This window comes from Scyliorhinus torazame, chromosome 15, assembly GCF_047496885.1.
Source record: "Scyliorhinus torazame isolate Kashiwa2021f chromosome 15, sScyTor2.1, whole genome shotgun sequence".
NCBI lineage: Eukaryota > Metazoa > Chordata > Chondrichthyes > Carcharhiniformes > Scyliorhinidae > Scyliorhinus > Scyliorhinus torazame.
In genome coordinates this window covers 78,799,160-78,824,250 of record NC_092721.1, presented here as the reverse complement: position 1 = coordinate 78,824,250, position 25,091 = coordinate 78,799,160, and the positions used below count along the sequence as shown (strand labels likewise).

Genomic DNA, 25,091 nt, shown 5'->3' with positions numbered 1-25,091 from the left:
AGCACAAATTTGCATGTAATTATATTTTTTAATGCAATTGTATAGGGCATCGGTGAGGCCACACCTGGAGTATTGTGCGTGGTTTTGGTGTTCTTATCTGAGGAAGGATGTTCTTGCTTTAGAGGGAGCGCAGCAAAGGTTTACCAGGCTAATTCCTGGGATGGTGGGACTGTCAAATGAGGAGAGACTAAATCGGTTAGGATTATATTCATTGGAGTTTAAAAGAGTGAGAAGAGTCCAGAACTAGGGTTCATAGTTTGAGGATCAGTGATATACCTTTTTGGACTGTGATGAGGAGAAACTTCTTCACCCAGAGTGGTGAATCTGTGGAATTTGCTACTCGAGAAAGTAGTTGAGGCCAAAATATTGTGTAATTTCAGGAAGGAATTAGATATAGCTCTTGGGCTGAAGGGATCAAGGTTTTGGGGGGAAGGCGGGATCAAGATATTAGCCATGATTCCAGTGCAGGCTCGAAGGGCCGAATGGCCTCTTTCTGCTTCTATTTTCCATGTTTCTATGTCTCATTGTTTAACTCTTAATCTTGTTCGAGACTGAACAGTGCAGCAGAGATGGTGGCACAGTTTAGCACTGCTGCCTCACAGCACGAGGGACCCGGTTTCGATTCTGATCTCTGATAACTGTGTGGAGTTTGTACGTTCTCCCCGTGTCTGCGTGGGTTCCCTCCCGGTTGCTCCGGTTTACTCCCGCAGTCCAAAGATGTGAAGGTTGGGTGGATTGGTCATGCTAAATTGCCCCTTCGAGTGGAGTTGCAGGGCGGGGGATTGGGCCTTGGTAGGGTGGTCTTTCAATCGGATTTGATTTGTTTATTGCCACGTGTACCGAGGTACAGTGAAAAGTATTGTTCTGCGTACAATTCAGACAAATCATTCCATACATGAAAAGAAAATATATAGGGCAAATATAAATACACAATGTAAATACATAGACACAGGCACCGGGTGAAGCATACAGGAGTGCAGTACTACTCAATAGTGAAGATGCGTGAAGAGATCAGATCAGTCCATAAGAGGGTAATTTAGGAGTTTGGTAACAGTGGGGAAGAATCTGTTTTTGAATCTGTTAGTGTGTTTACTCAGACTTTTGTCTCTCCTGCCCGATGGAAGATGGTTTCCCAAGGCAACGGGAGATGTAGACAGAATCAATGGATGGGAGGTGGGTTCACGTGATGGACTGGGCTGTGTTCACGACTCTGTGGTTTCTTACGAGCAGTTGCCATACCAGGCTGTGATGCAGCCAGATAGGATGATTTCTATGGTGCATCTGTAAAAGTTGGTACGAATCTTAATATAGGCCAAGCAGGCACATAACTGGCATGAAATAACATGGACTGGAGGAGCGATGGCTGACATCATTGCCTCAGTCAGTTTGAGGAGGCTGCAGCCAAGCTGGCTGAGGAGTCGGATCATTCCTGTGGGGAATGGGAGATTGGCCTCTCCCAGCAACTGAGTATGAATCACAACTGCATCACTTCATCAAATCCTGACAATCACTGAGTCACATGAAGTTTTATATGGCACATGCTCATCAACTGAAACTATATCCTCTATTTCCTCGGCACCAGAATTTCAGCCCCACAAGACAGCCAAGCAGAAGTCTGAGCCCCCAGACTGTGTCTGAAGAGGAAGCTTTGGAAGAACTGTCACCCTGTTCACCTGCACCTTTCACTAGTGCAGACACACACCTTGGTGGAGCACAGTTGTAGATTAGGCTCAGGCTCACTTGCTGGAGAACACCTCACTGCCAATTCCCTGCAACAGTATGAGGCAGGGCCAGCCCAGGTCCCCAGCACTCAGAAGGCTGCTAGAGATCAGGCACCTGCTCTGTCTGAGTCAGATAATGAACATCTTGAAGTGGCCGCCAACTGAGTGCTGGCGATGCAATTTCAGATAATGGAACATTATGCAGAGATTCAACAGTCACTCAACAGATTAGAGTGAACAATGGAGGAGACCATCCGCATTCTGTCTAAAGTTGTGGCTCTGACATATGAGAGACTCAAGCCCCCGATCGGATGTTTGGTGACCACCATGGAGACCTTGGTCCAGCAAGTTTTGCCAGATTTGTGCTCGAAGCTGCACTGGGCACCATCAAAATGTAGACATGGGAACAAGACACCTTGACCTCTCTCGCGGTGCACCTTCTCCTGCAAGAGTCAGGGTGGAGCCTTCTGGCACCCACAGGGAGGATGAGCATCAGCCAAGCATTCCTGGGCCGCCTCTCAGGACACTCCAAACGTGTGCAGCCACTCAAAATCTCCTTTGACTCTGACACCATTCTCTCCAGCTGCTCTGGCCACCGAGTCTGCTTCTGCCCCTGAAGAGGCAACCCTTACCCCGGCCGTAGTCTTTTTGTTGGTTTTGTGTGGATGACTGCTTCGCATTTGGTAGAAATATCTGCTTGTCCATATTTTTGTTGACCAGCACAGTTAACTTGTAATCTTTGGTTATTTATACCAGTTAGATAAAAGTCATAAAGATGGCGTGTGGCAGCTTTCTAAAGTTAAAGTTGAAAATTGGAAGTCATGTCACAGATTGCTGCTATTTAACAATTTTGGGCGGTAACTAATCAGCATCGGGTTGTCATCCTGTACTTACTGATTGCACCAAATTTCTTCCATGCCTGTCTCGCTCAATCTTCCTGATTCGGACCAGGCGAGCTCCTAGCAGCTCCCAGCAATCCACCTAGCAGCTTTCACCAAGGTCCAGTGTCGAAATCTAACAGTTGAAGCGAAGGAGGCCACATCCCTTCTTTTACTGCACCAATTGATGTAAAGCAGGTATGTTTAAAGTTCCGATTGAAATTGACAGGCCAGGGAGAAAATAGGTCTCTTAAGGTAAGTGAATGGGATTTGGAGGGTGGGGGATTTGTAATTTTGGGGGGTTGGATATCGGTGGGTGGGAGATGGGCCTTCTGACGGGGAGCTTGGGGGAGGTCTGGGGATGGGGATCGGGAAGGTAGATGACTCGGGCATCGGGTGGGGGTGGGGGCTGCAGCAGTGTGGGGGGGGCGGGGGTTCAGGTTGGGCTGTGTGGGGAGTGTCTAGCTGTGTCAGGAATACCGTTTGGGGGTGTCTGGACAAGTTGGTTAGGCTACAGGTTGGTGGAGTCCCCAGGCGGCACGGGGTATAGGGGGAATCCCATGTCCATAATTTAGAAGAGGTTTTATTTCTTCCAACTTTTTCTGAGCAGTATTAATGTTATCCTGGCAGAACCAACTGAATTGCTTTCTCGGTGCAATTGCCTCCGAGGTTAACGCTTCTGGACAATTGCTATGCAAATGCTTGCATTGGAAGTTCCGAGCATGTTTGGGGTAACGCTCAAATCGACGCTGGAGAAGCCTGGAAGTTGCGGCTCATTGTAATGTTTCCTTGGTCTTTGAAATACTGATGCTATCCATAGTGCTGATCGACAATTGAACTGGTAGAGAGGAAAGTATTATTTTCAAAGTTTTCTCTTCTGATTTGGAAATACTCGTCTGATGTTTTAAAAAAAATAAATTTAGAGTACCTAATTCATTTTATCCAACTAAGGGGCAATTTAGCGTGGCCAATCCATCCAGCCTGCATATCTTTGGGTTGTGGGGGCGAAACCCACGCAAACACTGGGATAATGTGCAAACTCCACACGGACAGTGACCCAGAGCCGGGATCGAACCTGGGACCTCGGCGCTGTGAGGCAGCAGGGCTAACCCACTGCGCCACCGTGCTGCCCTCTCGACTAATGTTTTAAAACATGTCAATATATGTTAATCTGTTACAGTCTGTAGTATATTTTCCTTAACCTTCGCTCTACTGAAATGAATGATGTTTATAATATGCTGTTCAACACAGTGAAGGACACACGTGCAGAAAGTTACTTTCTTTCCATTCTTCAACACTTGTTGTTGATCAGGAATGATTATTTTGTGAGGTAAGGTTTTATTTGTGATATTCTGTATGGATTTGTAAGTGTCAGCAATTCATTTGTCGAATATATATGCACACGTACCCCGCACACTCGTGGTGGGAGGCAGGAACCTTCTGATCTTAATTAAGAAATTGAAGTTAGGAAAGTCAAACTTGAATTTTATGTGGCCACTTCGGCATTGCGCAATCTTATTACCAACGCAAACACATTGTGGATTGGGCAAACATAATTAAATAACCAAAGTTATTTAGAGTTTCAGCCCTGTATTTAGCTCGTTCTGCACTATTTACTTGCTCATCATTGTTGCTGGTCTCGGTTGAGAGGGTGTTGGTTCCAGAACTGTATGTCTTCAAGATGTCTAGTATTTTGTATGTTAACTGTAAGTCTTTATTAACTACTAGAACTATTTACACCTGTACAATAAAAGCATACAAGCTAGGAGCTGTCTCCATGGTTAGATCTTTACTTGACTCCACTTAACAACACAGACCCTGGGTCTGGGTCATGTACCTCACTGTGAGTGGTACTGTGCTCAGTCCCACATAACCCTCGTGTCAGACCCTTGAAGAACAATCTCTGAAACATTCTTGGGACCAATGCTGCGATGTGGCACCTCATGGGTCTCAATCCTTTACCATGTTGGTGCATTTAGCACTTGAAGCTTTCGGAAATTCATTTCAGAACAAAGCCAATTTATTTTGATCTACCTTTCTTTCAAGTTTTATTTTCTGATTCCATCTTCTTGTTTGTAACACCATTACTTCCTCACTGCCCCTCCTTTCTGTGTGTGTGTCTCTCCCTCTTTCTGTCTCCTTTCTCTCTCCCTTGCTCTCTCTTCTTCGGTCTCATTGTGTTTTATGTACAGTATAGGGAAGATATTGTCCTTGGACTAATAATCTAGCGATCTAGGGTTATGCTTAGGAGACCTGGGTTCGAATCCCAGTATGGCAGCTGGTGAAATTTGAATTCAACAAAAAAATCTGGAATTAAAATCCTAATTGTTGAAGGAAATTTTTTACCAACAGGCTAATACTTAATAATCAACCCTGGTTCAATGAGGAGTGCAGGAGGCATACCTAAAAATGAGGTGTCAGCCTGGTGAAGCTACAACCACAGAACTGCACTCCATGTTTAAATGCCGCAAGACCTGGAAAATATCCAGGCTTAGGCTGAAAAGTGACAACATTTATGCCACACAGATTCCAGGCAATGAAGTGGAGGTTAAATTAAAGAGGGAATTTGTGAAATGTCCATTTGTAAGGCATCCTCATTCTTTGCAAGAGGTTTTCTTGTCGTTTATACCATTCTTCTGTCCTGGCATTATTTGAAGATTTTTATTTGGTGTGACATTTCCATGGTGTTGTACTGCACCTCCATGCTGCCTCCCAGAGAGCAAAGGAGACATAGCAAATCTAGATTTGGATAGCAGAGTAGGGAGATAGCAATTAACTGGTAAGTAAACCAATCTCATTTGGGACATTTATCAAGTGATTTCATTGTGGATGACAGCAATTCTTACCTGAAAATGGAAGTCAAGCTTATTTCGAAGAATCAAAAAACAGTCACTGGGTATAATCCAACAATGGTGAAGTTAGACTACTATTCTGCACATTAATACTGGACATAGTCAAAGCAATTTGTGTATTTCAAGTTTAGAACACAGAACATACAGTGCAGAAGGAGGCCATTCGGTCCATTGAGTCTGCACCGACCCACTTAAGCCCTCACATCCACCCTATCCCCGTAACCCAATAACCCCATTTAACCTTTTTTTTGGACACTAAGGGCAATTTAGCATGGCCAATCCACCTGACATGCACGTCTTTGGACTGTGGGAGGAAACCGGAGCACCCGGAGGAAACCCACCCAGACACTGGAAGAACGTGCAGACTCCGCATGGACAGTGACCCAGCGGAAAATCGAACTTGGGATCCTGGCGCTGTGAAGCCACAGTACTAGCCACTTGTGCTACCGTGCTGCCCAGAGCTTTACTCTGAAGTAATTAGTTCATTTGCTTCTCTTTTTTTTTGTAGGCCACAGTATTTCAAGATAATAGAAGAATGTGTTTCCCAGATAGTGTTACACCGCAGTGGCATGGATCCTGACTTCACATACCGCAAACGATTAGATGTAAACTTTGATCATCTTGTTGGTGAGCAATATTTCTGTAGATGGAATTGAATTAGATTTAATTGATACATCAGCATGGGAACTTTTCTTGTTGATACCAATAAGACTATAAAATTGGATTACCTGCTTGTCTTATTTGCAGATATTTGTGTTGACAAAGCAAGATCCGATGAGTGTGAACAAAGACTTTCTGAACTTACAAGAAAAGTAAGGAATACTACTGTATATTTAATACTATTGTCATAAGAATGTTTTTTTGCCTTAATTTGCTTGATAATGTCATGTCAAATGTTTCCTAATGTAACAAGAAAGACAAATTAACAGAATAAATATTGTGATGACAGGCAGCTTCAGCATTTTTTAACTGTGCACAAATAAGAAATATCATTCCAAATGGGTATCAATAAGAAAGGTAAGAAATAGGAATACTCAATGGCCCTTTTGAACCTGCTAGTCCATTTAATACACTCATTACTCATCTTCTGCCTGAATTACTTTTCTGCCCATTTCCCAAATCCCTTGATGTTCTGAGAGGTCAAAAATATTATCTACCTCAGCTTTGATTATATTCAATAATGGGGCCTCCCTGTGTTGAGGAATTCCAAAGATACACAACCCTCTGAGTGTAGATATTTTTCGTCATCTCAGGCTTAAATGATTGGTCCTGTACCTTGAGCTGTGCCACCATGTCTAGACTGCCTTGCCGGGGGAAATAACCTCCGTTTATCCAATGGGCAGTGTTCACCCGCCGCATGTTTTTGGGTGATGTAGGTGGCCCGCCAGCACCTACCAACCCTGCCGTTGTCAATGAGCTTTCCTGGTAACATCACCTGTCATCGCCGGGAAACCTGTGCGCCGGCATGTCATCGGAATCCCCTGCCGGCGTGAACAGCCAGTAAATCCTGCCATATATATTTCAATGAGATTATCTCCCATTCTAAAGTCCAGTGAGGATAGGCCCAATTTACTCATTAAACGACAACCGTCTCATTCCAGGAACCGCTCCCATGAATCTTTTTTCTACTGCTTCCAAGGAAAGTGGAGAGATGAAAACCAAAATTGCTTATAGTGCTTCTCACATGATTTCACCAAAGCCCTTTGCAATTATAGTGAATCTTCCTTCTTCCATTACTCCAGTCCCCTTGCAATAAAAGCCAACATGTTATTTGCCTTTCTAATTCTTACTGTACCTGCATGCTAACTTTATATATTCCCTGTAATATCCCTATGCACATGAACATTTACAAGTTTAACATCTTTTTCCCCCCAAAAAATTCTTTCTTTTTATTCTTAATAACAAAGTGAATAATCTCAGTTTCCCACCCTAAATTCCAGCTGCTACTCTGTTGCCCACTCTGTTTATCTGTCTCTATCTCTTGCAGCATCTTTGTGTTCCCCACGTAGCTTCCATACCTAACTAGCTTAACATCATCAAATTTTAAATACACACTGTTGGCTTCTGTCTAAGCCTGCTGTAGATTCTAAATAATTGATGTCCCAGCGCCAATCGTTGTCACTCTCCACTAATCACAGCCTTCTAACTTTAAAATGCACATTTATCCATACTCTTTGCTTCCTGTCTACTACCCAGTCTTCCATCTAATAATATAATCCTCAACTCCATGAGTCCTTATCTGTGTGCCTTCTTAAGTCTAGGCCAATATGTTACAAATTTAAAACTGTGGAAGTGTTCTCAGTTCACCATGCTAAAGAATCGTGCAAATAGATTTGTTTTAAATTCATTATAAAGAATTCACAAAAAATAATCAGAACTGGTTTACGCTGATTATGTAGGCACCACAGCATTCTAAATATTAAAAGCACGCGTGACCGGGCTGAGATGTTTAAAATCAACAGAATCTGACACTTTTAAAGTTAATGTTATTTTATCTTTCAGTTTGATGAAGAATTTACAACCCGGCAAGAGGCACAGGCCCAAATGCAGAAGAAAGAAGAAAAAATCAATGAGCTTGAAGCTGAATTGCAGAATCTCAAAGTTCAGGTAATGGAGCCTATTAAATGGTTTCTTTGATTTCCAAACTGTTGGTGTTTGCCATCTAGTAACGAGTTACAATGTGCAAAATTAAAGTATTTATTTTGGTATTCTGCTACAGTTTGGAATTTTTCAAGATGTTGCCAGCTGTCGTCTTGCAGACTTCTGTCCAAAATGCCTAAGGCTGTAAAATGCAGGGTTTCTGCAATATTAATTAACATTGTTGGTTCAAGATTGATTTCAAGTTTTATTTTGGACTTCTGCTAATTAAACCTTTTGCTCATGTTTCAGTTGGTGTTAGCGCCTGGTGTCACACATTTCCTGAGTAATTAACCACAGCGGGTAGAGAGTCCACTGCACTGAGAATCATTGCACATACAGATCTTTATCCTAATACAGGAAATTATTTCTTCAGTTATTTATTTGGTTCGCCCCATGGTTGAGGTTTCTGTACAGAATAAGATAACACATTATTGAATGAGAATATTCTGAAAGTTTTTCCATTTTCAAAAGTAAATTTCAAAAGTGAATAGTTCAGGCAGGCTGAACTGCAATTAATTGAAGGATTGAGACAGCATCAGGAGAGGATGCTTAAGGATGTGCCTTATTTGAAGAGCTGTGTATTTTATTTTTATTTTTAACTATTATTGACAAATGGAAAAAGGTTATACTGCAACAGTTTTGTTCAGAAATGTAGAAACATTTGCATTTCATAAACTGTTAAAGAGGCAGACTGGAAAAACTCGAAAAGCCATGGCATTTTTTTTTAAGGAAACAAATACAGACTTCAATGAAGCAGTCATCAAGGCTGTTTCTCACTAATACCGACAAAGAGTCAAAAGTACAGAAGTTTCTGTTTCTATTCAATCTCATCAAAGGCTGCCTGAAAGACTGGAGTTGAACAAGTGGAGAATAAAAATGCTGCTTGCTGCACTGGGAAATATTGGCTGGGATTCTCCGTCCAGCGCCGCCCGATTTACGATCGGCCGGAGAATCGGGCGTCAGCCGAAAATCGAGATCGGCGACGCAGCGTCATGCTTCAGTGCCTCAATAGCGGTGTGAATGCGATCTACGCCCCACGCCGGTGTGGGCATGCAAAACGTACAATAGCAGTCAAAAACATCTCATTATCGGGCCTGACACGATCGTCTCCAGCCTCCCGCGATACTCCGCCTCCACCAGGCGGGAGGCAAGGTTCACTTGTGGTGTTTAAAATAGGGAATTGGGTGCGGTGGCTGCTGAGGAAGAGAGAGGAGGTAGGTAATGTCCCCTAAAGTGCAAAGGTGGGCTGACAATTGTACTGCTGGTCACGGAGCACCTACCAGGGCCATGGGGAGTAGCAGGGGTCGACCAGGGGATGTGCCGTGAGGTCACAGCCATTGCTGCGGCTTGCAAGGCAGCCATTTGGCTGCACGCCCCACTGACTGCCAACTGTGGTCCGTAGATGTGCAGAGCGCCACCGTCCATATAGTTGCCACCCCCCTCGAAGGCCACTGATCCCAGTCTACCCTTCAGCAGGATGGGCTTGGTCCAGCGCAGTCCGTGGCCCACCAGGTATTGGCATATCCCAGTGTGCCAATCTGAGGCATTGCCCACTGCAGGGACAGCAGAGGAGCCGTGCAGCATGCCTCTACACGCGGACGCATGTACCGCGGCGGCATATGTTGAAATTGCACTAGTTCCATGTGGCATCGGTGCGGACCTGAATGGCTCCGGGACCAGCGTCGCCATCAGGATCGTAGAACATTATGATTCTGTCCCGATGTCAGCACTTAGATTTGAAGCATAGAATCCCACCCAATGTGTTCTGTATTAGAAGTTATGCTGATGTTTCACTTGATGGTCTAGTACATCTTTGGATCATTTATAAAGGATTTGCAGTGAATCTGCACTACAATAAATTTATAGCTGGTGAAGTTTAGCAAATGTATGCACAAGATAATCCACACTTCAAATAGTTATGGATTGACAAATATATTAAATCCATCTCTGACAGTTTAGACTTTGTGCATCATTTTTAAAACACAAATGTTCTTTGGCTTCTGTAGTTGTATCTAATTTAATTAAAATTTGGACTATCATCCAGCATGTTAAATCATGTGCGCGATTCAGTAGATTCAAGTTAAAGTCTGCTGAACGGTACATTTGGCGGTGTGTTTGACCCCGCTATTCAATGGCACTTTGCTGTTTTCTTTAGCCTCAGCGAGGAACTCCCAGTCGAGGCCACTCTAAGTCCTTTCCTACTCGCAGACTGGGGCACCATTTTTAAAGGCAGCCCCGACCTTTAGACCTCCCTCAGCACTGTGGCCTCCGGACCCCACCCCCCTCCCCCACCCCACCCCCCACTTCACCCAAAGTACCTCGTCCAAGGTCTTTCTTGCACCCTACGTCTTAAAGGACTATTCCATTTTCCCACTTTCTCCATCTCCTTTGCATCTTTTTGGACAGTGCAACCTTCCATGCTGGCACTTCTGATTTGTCATCTTTTTCCTCAACTGATAATTCCCCACTTACTGAGGTGGACAAGGTCCCTTGTAAGGTAAATCTATGCCCAGATATTTTGCAAATTCCTTTACTCTAGGATTGCAAAATTGACTTATGAGTCTATGCAGTTTCTAAATTGAATTTATTGTCCAAATTTTAGCCTTCATGGGTAGCTTACAATATTGTGGCTATGAGTTTCCTTTTCTTACAGTCTTGGGGAGATGGTGGTGTGGTAATATCACTGAATTAGAAACCCAGAGACCTAGGCTAATGCTCTGTGGATCCGAGTTAAAATCCCACTATAGCAGCTGATTGAATTTAAATTCAATTAATACATCTTTTTTAAATTTTAATTTTAAATTTAGAATACCCAATTCATTTTTTCCAATTAAGGGGCAATTTAGTGTGGCCAATCCACCTATCCTGCACATCTTTGGGTTGTGGGGGCAAAACCCACGCAAACACTGGGAGAATGTGCAAACTACACACTGACAGTGACCCAGAGGCGGGATCGAACCTGGGACCTCGGCGCCATGAGGCTGCAGGGCTAACCCACCATGCTGCCCTCAATTAATAAATCTGGAATATAAAACTAATCATGGCAATGATAACCATGCCATCTCTCATCAGTTATAACAACCCATTGAGTTCACTGATGTCTTTTAGGGAAGGAAATCTGCCATTCTTATTGGATCTGACCTACATGTGACTTCAGATCCACAGCATTGTGGTTAATTTTTAACTGCCCTCCGTTCAAGAATATGCAGAGATGGGCAACAAATGTTGGCCTTACCAGGGACCCAATTTAAAAAAAAAAAAAACCCACAGCAGATGATCAGTCCACATCTTGAATATAATCAGTTGATTAAGTTGCTGCTTCTGTCTCTTTTGTTCTTCCTGTTGAACGCTTCGTGTGTTCCTGGTTTTATAGCTTCAGTGGGGTGTACTGTTCCTTTTCCTTTTGAGTGAGATGGCTCCTCGCATTGTCCATCTGCTTCAAAACACTGCTCACAACAACAACCCCCCCCCCCCCCCCCCCCCCCCCCAACCACCACCACCACCACCACCGATGCTATAATTTCTGGTTTCTCCCTCCCACAGTTCTCAATTCTCTTGTGGGTTATCTTCTCAGATTATGTGGCCACAAGTCTTGATCGTGTTTTAGAAGCCAGACATAACTTTATTTATCAGAAGCTTCATGTTAGGATGACCAGGCTGATTGACTTATTGTCTTCTCAGAATGCACACTACTGGTTACTACAGAATGTGGTTGTTTCTGACATTAGGCCTCCTTGCAAGACCTGCTCGTCCTTTTTAATCAAATCATGCTGGCTTTTAGGATAGACACTTGGTGTGGGCTTCTCCGTGGGTTAACTTCCTGCTATGACCAGATGATGGCCATTAGTAGGTATTAATTGGGGGCTACAAGGGCCTCAATTGGTTCACATGCAGGCTGGCAGCCCTGTGCCACCCCTGCTGCTGGTAAAATTGTGGTGAGCGGTAGGCAACGGGCAGGCTGCACACTGGATTTTATGTGGTGCCCAGCAGCATGAGGAACACATAATCAGCCCATAGATAGCTGGTCTGTGCTTGCCAAAGAAGTGGTATTCAACTAGAGCAATTTGGTACAGAGGGGGATGGAAATGTAAATTTTGGGTTTGCATTACAGATAAATATTTAATTTGATTTACCAATAACTGAAACTAGAACAGGTAGCTAATTAGAAGAAAAACCTAAAACTGTTGCTTGATTGGCTATATACATCCACGTAATTAAACAAATAAACCAAGGGCAAAAAAGGATGACCGATTCCTGCAGTTGAAATATATGAGAATTTGTGGAAAGCATCTGCAGTGAGTGCCTGCATCTCGAAGAACTTAATTTCAGAGTTGTTGATCTGGGGTCCGTGCTGCAGATATTGTGAGCCATCAGGAAGGGGGAGAGATACCTTGGTTATCTCTCCCTCCGCAGTCATCTCTGGAGTACTGCGTCAGTCACATGCATTGGCACAGGGTCAAACAGATCAGAGTTGAATGTTTGGCTCTTAGAGCTGTTGTGGGAAAATCAACCACTTCAGGAGTCAGACTTGCTGTGTCCAATTAGTGCAGTTTATTGTTACACGAAGCTTCGGGAGAAAGCATACGTACCCCGTGGTATGGTAGCCAGCCTTTCTCGTGGTTTGAATGGCAGATTTTATACTTTGGGTTCACAATGGGCCCAGATACAAAACAATTATCACCTTGTTATCTTTAAACAGCCACTTCGGGTTCACAATGAGCCCAGATACAAAACAATTATCATCTTGTTATCTTTAAACATTTTATAGATTGTACATCGCTATTTGTAAGCGTTTTGCCATTTACACATGGTTATAGTTAAAGAGGTTTTACAGGTTTCAGGTAGCAGCAGGAAAGCAGTATCGATTGTCCCTTTGTTTTAGGAAATGGCCCAAGACCTTCGTATTAGCATATCATTGTGTGCACCTTGGCTGAAGTCCGCTTTAATCAAGTGGTGTCCCGCATTTATGTATTTCTTAATCTTCCTGCCTGGCTCCCTTTGTCCTGGATCTGTTCCTATCTGTCCCACTGGCACCCCGCTGGGCTCCAGGCATCAGTTATGTCTGCTTTATTCTCTGTGTCTCCATCTTGTGTGTCAGGCAGCCATCTTCTGTGCCAAGTGCCCTTCTGAACCATTTCCCACTTCAGAGCAATATGGGAGAAATGGGCTTTCATCCAAGGATACTGACATCAGAACTGGAAGACAAGAGAGCTGTTCCATTGGGATGGGCCCATTTAACCAGGCTGGGACCTGTGTTCTGGCAAATTAAGGAACTTTGATTTTGAATGAAAAAGGTGGAGGATGGGGCTGGAATTCAGACGAGGGACGATTAAAGAAAAGTCGAGGTTTCGAGCTGTGTAGCAATTTGCATAAACTTCAACAAGTAACAGGAAGGAGCAAGTGCCAGAATTTTACCACTGGAGGATGGGAAGCGGGATTAATTCTGATGTTGCAATCCCACCTCCATCTTGGCAGTGCGGTAGACAGAAGAGGTCTGGAGTCATACCTACTGCCTCCAGTGATGTGCCCAATGGGGAGGCAGAGGCAGGCTAATGCAGAAAAGGTTTGGTTAAAATGCTTGCCTCTATTTCGAGAAACATCGAACAAATTCTTCAGATCAGTGTAAAGTCCCCCTCACCCATAACCCATTCAATCACTCACTGCATTTCATCCCCTCACTCTTTACTCCCTCATATCCTACCTTCTTCAACCCCTTTTCATTTATCTACCTTCTCAACCTGCTCACGCAAAAGCCAAACTGGCAATTGTTAAAAAGTACAAATGTTTGTAAGAATAAACATCCCTTGATTAGGCACTAAAAGTTATTTGAGATTCTGATTTCATAAATATATCAAAATGAATAAGTATCACTGAAAAAGCATTTAGAAAACTACATTTCTCCTCCAATGCTCCTAAATGTCAAAATAAACAAAAGTCACTTAATTCGGGTCTACAAAGCCACTATACTTTTTAGAATCTCATAAATTTGTCAAAAAAAGCACTTAAAATACATTTGGAAAACTATTAGATTTGCCAGAAGTTCATAAACCTGTCCAAATAAACAAACATCACTTGAATAGGAATTTATAAAACCAGTATCCTTTTCAGAAACTCTTAAATCTGTCAAATTCTCATTTGCCAGGACAGTTAGGAAGGCAGCACGGTAGCATTGTGGATAGTACAATTGCTTCACTGCTCCAGGGTCCCAGGTTCGATTCCGGCTTGTGTCACTGTCTGTGCGGAGTCTGCAAATCCTCCCCGTGTGTGCGTGGGTTTCCTCCGGGTGCTCCGGTTTCCTCCCACTGTCCAAAGATGTGCAGGTTAGGTGGATTGGCCATGATAAATTGCCCTTAGTGTCCAAAATTGCCCATAGTGTTGGGTGGGGTTACTGGGTTATGGGGATAGGGTGGAGGTGTTGACCTTGGGTAGGGTGCTCTTTCCAAGAGCTGGTGCAGGCTCGATGGGCCGAATGGCCTCCTTCTGCACTGTAAATTCTATGATAACTCTATGATAAGTGCAATGTTAGCATTCATGTAGAGAGGGCTAGAATACAAGAGTGGCGATGTACTTCTGAGGCTGTATAAGGCTCTGGTCAGACCCCATTTGGAGTATTGTGAGCAGTTTTGGGCCCCGTATCTAAAGAAGGATGTTCTTGGACTGATCTGTTCCCTGTAAGAACACTATTCACGACTCCCTATGCTGCCCTTGATTGGCCCTTGTTCCGCACTGTAACCAATCACTATTTGTTGATGTACTATTGTCAATGTACTCTGTTGATTATTCTTTTGTCTACTATGTACATACTGTGCGTTCCCTTGGCCGCAGAAAAATACTTTTCATTGTACTTCGGAACATGCAACAATAAAAACCAATCAATCAATCAACCAGTACTCGTTGGAGTTTAGAAGGATGAGGGGGGATGTTATTGAAACTTGCAGGATACTGAGGAGCCTAGATAGAGTGGGCGTGGGGAGGAAGTTTCCACTAATAGGAAAAACTAGAACCTGAGGCCACAGCCTCAGACTGAAAGGGCAATCCTTTAAATCTGAGATAAGGAGGAATTACTTCAGACTGAGGGTGGTGAATCTGTGGAACTCATTGCCGCAGAAGGCTGTGGAGGCCAAATACTAAGTGTGTTTAAGACCGAGATAGATAGGTTCTTGATTAATAAGGGGATCGGGGATTATAAGGGGAAGGTAAGAGAATGGGGATGAGAAAAATATCAGGCATGATTGAATGGCGGAACAGACTCGATGGGCCCATGTCTTATGGTCTGTACAAACTAACCCTTCACTACATAATCCACGAGTAATTTGGAAGGAAGCCAAAAGCTCATACGAGAAAGAAAATGCTGGAAAAGCTCATACATCTGTCAAAGCTTTCAAGAATCCAAACAATTGCTGAGCTGATCTGCACAGAATGAATGAAAGTAATGCAGAGAGTTTTAACAATTATCTTGGATCTCACATTGGGCTAGCCTTTCAATATTGTACAAAGCAGGGTCGCTCTTTATCCAGTGAGTAATCTAGACTAATGAAGATTTTTCCATTTTTACAGTGTTATTCTTCACTTGACCGCAAGCCGGTTGTCAGAAGGAACAAACTGGCAACCCCATTATTTAATGGTCCCTTGCCTTTTCCAATCATAATACTGTCACCATTCACTTCGGACGACGTAGATATAACTTAGGCTGTGGAATTTCATGATAAACTAAAGGAGGCAACACCACTTTGCTAACCTTTTAAACTCTTTCCTGCCTCCGATTCATAGTCTACTCCTTCCAGGCATTATTTAAGAGGACTTCCAAAATGTAGCCAACTCGATAAAATCCAGAAGTTCTAAAATTCCAATTTCCAGAATTATGCCGCGAACGCCTAACGTGCAGCATGTGGGTACCACCCAGCCCTTTAACTGCTGAACATAGCCAGAGACTCACTGACTATTTTCTTTCTAAATCCTGACTCCTTGCAATCCCAAAATGGGTCACAAAATCTCAGCCTCAATGTCTAACAGTGCATCAATAATAACAAATGAAAGAAAATGATGAGAAGTTAACATTAAAGGCACTTATGTGAATGCTCAAAACGTTCATAACAAGATAGATGAAGTAATGGCACAAATGGAGATAAATTTGATATAATAGCCATTATGGAAATGCATTGCAGGGTGACTAAGATTGCAGAAGGCTAATATATAAATTATATGTCCTTTTTCCTAATTTTCGCCACCAGAGGAAATCGCTTCTATCCACTTTATTGAACCTCTTTATCATCACCTACCCTTTTTGTAATCCCTTAAAACTTTTAAGTACATGAACGTGATCACTACTTAATCTTCTGTATTCCAGGGAATACATGCCAAGTTTGGCAACTTGTCCTTATTTAATCCTTTAAGCCCGAGTATTTTTGTTGAATCTGCACTGTACCGTCAAGGCTAATATATCTTTCTTGAGGTTGAACTCCAATCTGAATCTAATACAACTGAAGTATCGCTTTTTCATGTTTGTATTTGAACACTTTTGAAATAAAAGCTCATATTCCATTGAATGATTGGCCCACTTCTGTGCTGTATTGTTCAAAGCCAGTCAAGTCTCTGCTGGCTCTTTTGAAAGATGTTTTGATTGTTTTCTTTACCTGTGCACTAGCTTTTAGTAATTTGTGCACAATAGCATCTAAATCTCTTTACTCCTGCACAACTGCCATTCTCTCGGTATCAAGAAAATATTTTGATTTATTGATGGGCGCAAAAGCGAATGACTTCATAGCTCCCTCTCATTAATTTCTATTTGCTGTAATTTTGTCTGCTTACTTAATTTGTCTATATCTCTTTGCAACGTTATGCCCCTAACTATGCAATTTCCGATGCCTTTCCACTCTTTCATCCAAATCATTCATGTATAATAGTAAAAAGCTGAGGCTCTATTATAGCTCACTGGGGAACATCACTTGTCACAATTCGTCAATCATGCACTGTTTTCTTTAACCCTAATCAGTTTCTTACTTTCCAGTCAGTTGCTAATCCATATCACAAGGTTGAGGTCCGTTAGCTCAGTTGGCTGGATGGCTAATGTTTGGTTCAGAATGACACCAGCATAATGTGAATTTGATTCCTGTTCTGGCTGAGCTAAACATGGGACTTGCCTCGAAAGAGAAAATGCTGGAAAATCTCAGCAGGCCTGGCAGCATCTGTAGGGAGAGAAAAGAGCTAACGTTTCAAGTACAATGACTCTTTGTCAAAGCTAACAGACAGAAAAAGTGAGAAATATTTATACTGATGAGTGAGAATGAAAGATGAGTCATAGCCACAGAAACCCAGGGAAACAGGGTGCTAATGGCCACAGAAACCAAGGGGAAAGAGTGCTAATGGCAGTCCTCGGAGAGAACAAAAGATGTGAAAGGCCAAACAGCAGAGAAACTAACCTCAGAGGTTGAACTGTAGATGTGGGGGGAGGGGAATGGGGAAGCAAAGAGGAGAAAGGTTAAGGAAAGATGGATAAGATTGGGGGGGGGGGGGGGGGGACGGTTTTAAATATATATTAGGAAAGAAAGAAATGGTAAAAGACAATTAAAATGAAATGGGATGAAAACAAATGGGTCCAGGTAGGGTAGAGCTGATCATCTGAAGTTGTTGAATTCGACCGGAAGATGTGATGTTGTTCCTCCAGTTTGCGTTGAGCTTCACTGGAACATTGCAGCAGGCCAAGGACAGATATGTGGGCATGGGAGCAGGGTCTTTTGTTAAAATGGCAAACAACGGTAAGGTCAGGGTCCTGAATGCGCACAGACCGAAGATGCTCAGCAAAGTGATCACCCAGTCTGCGTTTTGTCTCTCCGATATAGAGGAGACCACATTGGGAGCGAATGCAGTAGACCAAATTGAAAGAGGTGCATGTGAAACGCTGCTTAACCTGGAATGAGTGTTTTGGGCCTGGAATATTAAGCATGGAAGAGGTAAAGGGGCAGGTGTTACACCTTCTGCGATTGCATGGGAAGGTGCCATGGGTGATGGGAGAGGTACTGGTTATGGTGGAGGAGTGGGCTAGATTATCTCCGAGGGAACGGTCTCTGCGGAATGCTGACAGAGGGAGTGAGGGAAAAATGTGTTTGGTGGTGGCATCACGCTGGAGTTGGCGAAAATGGCAGAGGATTATGCTTTGCATACGGAGGCTGGTGGGGTGAAATGTGAGAGCGAGGGGGACTCGATCCTTGTTCTGTGAGGGAGGGGAGGGGGCGACGGTAGTGGCGCGGGAGATGGACCGCACACTGTTGAGGGCTCTGTCAACAACTGTAGGTAGGAAATCACAGTTGAGGAAGAAGGAACACATTTTCGAAGCACCATTTTAGAAAGTGGCATCATCTGAGGCGAAGGCATTGAGAGAAAGGGATGGAGTACTTTACAGGGTGTAGAGCGCGAAGAGCTGTAGTCCAGATAGCTGTGGGAGTCAGTGGGCTTATAGTGGATATCAGTGGATAGTCTATTACTGGAAATGGAGACCGAAAGATCAAGGAAGGGAAGGGAAGTGTCTGAGATGGACCAGGTGAAAGTGATGGAGGGGTGGAGTGTTGCCTCTTCACCCTGCTCCTGAGAGTGGAAGGCAATGGCCTGGAAAAGCTTTGGAAAAGGAAAACCCAAAGAAATTTTAAAAACTATATAAACAGCAAGAGAATAACTCGGGAAAGAGTAGGGCCAATTCAGGACCATATTGGTAATGTGTGTGTGGACCCAGAAGGTATGGGTACAGTCTTCAATTAATACTTTGCGTTGGTCTTCACAATGGAAAACGATGATGCAGGTTTAGACATCAGGTTGGAGGACTGTTAGAGGAAATTAATCTAGAGAGAGCAAGGAGGTACTAGCTGGTTTGGCAGCCTTAAAAGTAGATGAATGCGCAGGCCCGAATGAAATGTATCGCAGGCTGTTGAGAGAAGCAAGGGGCGAGATATCAGTGGCACATCCAAATCTCTCTGGCCACAGGTGAGGTGCCAGAGGATTGAAGGACTGCTAACCTTGTCTAATTATTACAAAATGGAGGTAGAGATAGACCAGGAAATTATCGGTCAGTCAATCTAACCTTGGTGGTGGGGAAGCTGCTAGAAAGAATTCTGAGGGACAGACTATATCTGTGCTTAGATAGACACGGAATAATCAGGGATAGTCAGCATGGATTTGTTAAGGGAAGGTCGCGTGTTGTAGGAGAATATCGGGGACCATGTATTATATATATTTATTTATTCACATGTCGGTTCACATTTGGTTTAATCGTGGGATAAACGTTGGTTTCATCGCGGGATAAATGTTAGTTTAATCGCGGGATAAATATACAAACGCACAAAAGCAAGTCTGACCTCACTAGAAAATAGGGAAGGGTTAATTCAGACATCCAGGCAGGCAGCAATCAACACAGGCTATCTACATCCACAATGGTAAGAGCCTGAAAGACCCGTTTGAATTAACAAAACAATCAGGGAAACTGGACTAAGACAGACAGGCTATTCGAAAATCCAGGAAAGATCGTTATCTCTAGACGAACATACAGGGGAGGCCATTAACACCACATCACAGCTAAGAAGAACCCTTTGACATGCTAAATGGGGGCCAGGAATTGTCCGGAGATGCAATTATCAGGGCTGTTCAAACCATGTCTGTACTTAACAATGATGTGGAGATGCCGGTGTTGGACTGGAGTGAGCTTGGTAAGAAGTCTTACAACACCAGGTTAAAGTCCAACAGGTTTGTTTCGATGTCACTAGCTTTCGGAGCGCGGCTCCTTCCTCAGGTGAATGAAGAGGTATGTTCCAGAAACATATATATAGACAGATTCAAAGATGCCAGACAATGCTTGGAATGCGAGCATTAGCAGGTGATTAAATCGTTACAGATCCAGAGATGGGGTAACCCCAGGTTAAAGAGGTGTGAATTGTGTCAAGCCAGGACAGTTGGTAGGATTTCGCAGGCCAGATGGTGGGGGATGAATGTAATGCGACATGAATCCCAGGTCCCGGTTGAGGCCGCACTCGTGTGCGGAACTTGGCTATAAGCTTCTGCTCAGCGATTCTGCGTTGTTGCGCGTCCTGAAGGCCGCCTTGGAGAATGCTTACCCGTACTTAACAAGATTATGCGAACAATCCGGCATTCAGTAAATATGTTAATAAGTTTTGCAATGTTTTTCCAACTATCTTTGCTCAGTAAAACAATTTACATATCAATACTGAACTTTACGACATCGGACAGTATAACTGACCATTGCAATGTACAATTGGGGAGAGACACTGACTCGCAGGAACCTGCAGTGTTCAGGCCTGAGCAGCTGTGACTCCCATATGCATGTGAAATAAAGACTTTTCCTTAAAGCTCAACAGTCTCCAGGACTCCACTTTAATTCCTTCCAATATCATGTTTGGCAAATTTAATCAATTTTTTTGAGGAGGTAACCAGGAGTGTTGATTAAGGTATTGCATTTGATGTGGTCTATTTGTAGGTAGCAGAGGGTGATGGTAGAAGGATGTTTCTATGACTGCAAGTCTGTTTCCAGTGGGGCTTAGCAGGGATCGGTACTGGGGCTCTTGATATTTGTGGTGTACATTAATGATTTTGACTTAAATGTAGGGGGCATGATCATGAAGTTCGTGGAAGACACAAAAATTGCTAGGGTGATAAATAATGAAAAGGGTAGCCGTCGACTGCAGGAGGATATCAATGGACTGATCAGTTAGGCAGAGCAATGGCAAATGGAATTCAGTCCGGAAAAGTGTGAGGCAATGTACTTGGGGAGGCCTAAAAAGGAAAATGATAACTATGAATGATAAGGGCGGCATGGTAGCACAGTGGTTAGGATTGTTGCTTCACAAGCGCCAAGGTCCCAGGATCGATTCCCAGCTTTGGTCACTGTGTGGAGCCTGCACGTTTGCCCCATGTCTGCATGAGTTTCCTCCGGGTGCTCCGATTTCCTCCCACAAGTCCCAAAAGATGTGTTTGTAGGTGAATTGGACATTCTGAATTCTCCCTCGGTGTACTCGAACAGGCGCCAGAGTGTGGCAACTCGGGGTTTTCACAGTAACTTCATTGCAGTGTTAATGTAAGCCTACCGTTGATACTAATAAAGATTATTATTAGGGCCCTGGAAAGTACTGAAGATCAGAGGACCCTTGGGAGTGCATATCCACAGATCCCTGAAGATGGCAGGGCAGGTAGATAAGGTGGTTAAGAAGACATGTAGGATACTTGCCTTTATTAGTTGAGGCACAATGCAAGAGCAGAGAGGTCATGCTGAAACTGTATAAAATATTATGACGCCACAACTGCAGTTTTGATCACATTATGGGAAGGATGTGATTGCATTGAAGATACAGAGGAGACTTACCAGGATCATGGCTGGGCTGGAGGGTCTGAGCTATGAGGAAAGATTGGATAGGCTGGGGTTGTTTTCCTTAGAGCCGCAAAGGTTGACAGGGACCAGACAGAGAGGTATACGATTATAATGGGCATAGATAGGGTGGATGGGAAGGCACTTTTTCCATTAGTAGAAGGGCCAATAACCAGGAAGCATAGTTTTAAGAGGTAGAAGTCTTAAGAGGGACGTTGAGGAGCAACTTTTTCACTCCGGGGATGGTGGGAGTCTGGAACTCACTACCTGAAAGGGTGATTGAGCATAAACTCTCATAACATTTAAGAAGCCTTTAGCTATTCACTTGCGCTGCCCTACTCCAGGGCTGTGAGCCCGATGTTGAAAAATTGGATTAGTGTAGTCAGATCTTTGTTGACCGACATGGACACGATGGACTGAATCGTCTCATTATGCTCTACAGGAACACCTCTATGGATAAATGGTCGCTTAGCAGACACCTCAGTCCTGTCACGTACATACCTTGCGCCACATGGGAACTCCAGGTTTCACTTTAGGCTAACTGGACAACTTTAGTTGATTAATACTTTGCGTAAGTGTATTATGGTCTTGTACTGGGCAATCGGAAACAAAAAGCACTGGAAAATGAAAGCAACGTTGCTGTATACTATTACAACAGGATACTTGAAGGAAAGTGTGGATAGAAATTATTTTATGATTTTAGTTAAGTAAGGTAGTGAAAGCCTGCCTCCTGAAAGTGATGATGACATGTTCCAGGTTCGAGTGACTGATGGCCTTGTTTCACTATACTGTTATCTTCACAAAAATGTTCTGTTTGTTCATTGCTTCGCCCCTGTTTCTAAGTCGGTCTGATTTCCTGTCACACTATGTGGACTTCGTGTTATACTGTGTAAATGTCTCACTTTTGTAATTTGTGAGCTTCAGTGTGTTTTATTTTTTTCAGTCAACATCCTGAACTTGCAAATTTTAAACTGGAAAGAAATGAAATCTTGACTGTCGTGAAAGAATAGTTCTTGCTTGTTTGGCATGAACAGTCATTGAGTTCCCCGATAATTCAGTGGATTTTCATAATGACAAGTAGAGCTGTATAAACCCAAAAGATCTTGGATTTGGTCCACAGCCTCTCATGTATTTTCTTGGGACTGCAAAAGGCGTACTGCCACTAGCCTTACTTTGTCTGGGTTATGAAATAAGAACCATTCACTTCTGATGGTCAGCCAGTGATATCACTTGGAAATGCTTCCGACTGACGAACAGCTTGCCAGACTCTCAGGCCAGGATTCTCCAAAATCACGGCCAAGTGTTGACACCGGTGTAAACACTGGAATGTTTCACACTGGCGTCAACGTGCCTCTTGGCCCAGCGATTCAGTGGCCCACAGGGAGCTAGCACAGTACCGGAGCGCTGCACTGCTGGCACGGGTCTGCGCATGCGCGTGGTGGCCTTAATCGTGCCGGCACCGCACAACATGGTGTAGCGACACAGCGGGCCCGCGCGGAAGGCCCCCTCCAGATCGCGCACACCCTGATAGGTAGCCCCCGATCACGGGCCTGGCCGTTGTGCAGGCCCCTCTCCCGGAGTCTGATCCCTCCGCCCCCCCATCGGGGCGGCCACCGTGGAGGCGGGTCTGAGCTCCCGCCAGTTGGTACCAGGTTGGAACCACGCCAGCGGGAACGAAGCCGGTCAATCGTGGAGAATTGCCGCGGAGAATCGGGCCCTGGCATTGGAGTGGCTTGGTGGGAATTTCCGGCGTCACCGACGATCCTCCGACCCGGCGCAGGCTCGGAGAATCCCGGCCGGTGTCTCAGCCATTTGCTTGAGGGCAAGCAGTATTAATGGAACCGTAATCAACAAGGAGTTCAAACCTTCATGAAGCCAAGGGAGGAAGGAGACTGGCAAAAATATTTTCATGCAATGTTAAATTTTAATTCTATTTATTATTATGTTTTATTTATATCTATTTTTCTCTCTCAGCTTTCGGCATTGCCACCTGATGTAAGGGCCACTGTGACTGGCGCACAAAACAAAGCCAGACACAACAATTCTCTTTCTTCAACGCTTCATGGAGGGCCACCACCGCCACCGCCTTCATTGATATCTGGGTCTCTACCGCCTCCGCCTCCGCCACCGCCTCCACCACCACCTCCCCCGCCACCACCAGCGACAGGGTTTAAGGAAGGACACTGGTCTCCAACACCTCAAACACTACCACATGGATTGAAACCTAAAAAGAAATTCAAACTTGATATCAACATGAAGAGAGTCAACTGGTGTAAGGTATGTAAAAATAAATGCTTTAATGGAAACTGTTCCATAAACAGTGATGAAACAATCTTTTTGATATCGTCTTAATAATATGACTATCTTTTTTCATGAAAAAACTATGGGCATTAAACAAGAAATTAGAGATGCATGCAGTAAATGAATATCGGGGATCATGGGTGATTTTAATCTTCACATAGATTGGGCAAATCAAATTGGCCACAATGCCGTAGAGGAGGAATTCCTGGCGTGTATACGGGATGGTTTTCTTGACCAATATGTGGAGGAACCAACTAGAGAGCAGGCCATCTTAGACTGGGTACTGTGTAATGAGAAGGGAATCATTGCCAATCTGGCTGTATGAGACCCCTTGGGGATGAGCTGAATCTTAATAAAGGGAACTATGAGGCGTGAGTTGGCCTTGATAGATTGGGGAGAGTTACTTAAAAGGGATGACAATGGATAGACAATGGCAAACATTCAAGGAACGCATGGAGGAACTACAGCAACTGTTCATTCCTGTCTGGCACAAAAGCAAAGGGGGTAAGAGGGCCAATCCATGGCTTACAAAGGAAATTAGAAATAGTATCCATTGCAAGGAAGAAGCATACAGATTGGCCAAGAAAAATAATAGGTCTGAGGATTGGGAGCAGTTTAGAATTCAGCAAAGAAGGACGAAGGGAGTTATTAAGAAGGAGAAAGTTGAGTACGAAAGGAAGCTTGCAGGAACATAAAGACTGACACTTTCGGCAGATATGTGAAGAGAAAGAGATTGGTAAAGAGAAATGTAGGCCCACTGTAGACAAACAGGGGAATGCATAATAAGGGACAAAGAAATGGCTGAGCAATTAAATACGTACTTTGGTTCTGTCTTCACAAACGAGGACACAAATCAGATCCCAGAAATGTTGGAGAATGAAAGGTTTAGTGAGAGGGAAGAACTGAGGGAGATCAACATTAGTAGAGAAATGGTGCTGGGAAAACTGATGGGATTGAAGGCGGATAAATCCCCAGGGCCTGAGAATCTGCATCCCAGAGTGCTTAAGGAGCTGGCTCTGGAAATAGTGGATGCATTGGTGGTCATCTTCCGGGATGACCTGGTACCACCCGGAGGGAGCTCGGTCCCGTCTCCGCGGTGGCCGTCCCGATGGGGGGGGCGGAGGAATCAGACTCCGGGAGAGGGGCCTGCACAACGGCCAGGCCCGTGATCGGGGGCTTCTGATCAGGGTGTGTGCGATCTGGAGGGGGCCTTCCGCGCGGGCCCGCTGTGTCGCTACACCATGTTGTGCGGTGCCGGCACGATAAAGGCCACCACGCACCTGGAACTGTCTCTGCAGATTGGAGGGTAGCTCATGTCACTCCGATATTAAAAAAG

At 44.1% G+C, this 25,091-nt stretch overlaps 1 protein-coding gene across 1 annotated transcript in view; it reads left to right on the top strand.

Moving 5' to 3' along the window:
• Window positions 1–25,091, top strand: part of LOC140391630 (protein diaphanous homolog 3-like) — an 837,607-nt gene that overhangs the window by 271,363 nt on the left and 541,153 nt on the right. Inside the window, exons 12-16 of the mRNA XM_072476316.1 lie at window positions 3,813–3,929; window positions 5,960–6,078; window positions 6,199–6,263; window positions 7,954–8,058; window positions 23,429–23,731. Of these exons, the coding sequence (XP_072332417.1) occupies window positions 3,813–3,929; window positions 5,960–6,078; window positions 6,199–6,263; window positions 7,954–8,058; window positions 23,429–23,731 (709 nt within the window). The remainder of the gene's footprint in view (window positions 1–3,812; window positions 3,930–5,959; window positions 6,079–6,198; window positions 6,264–7,953; window positions 8,059–23,428; window positions 23,732–25,091) is intronic.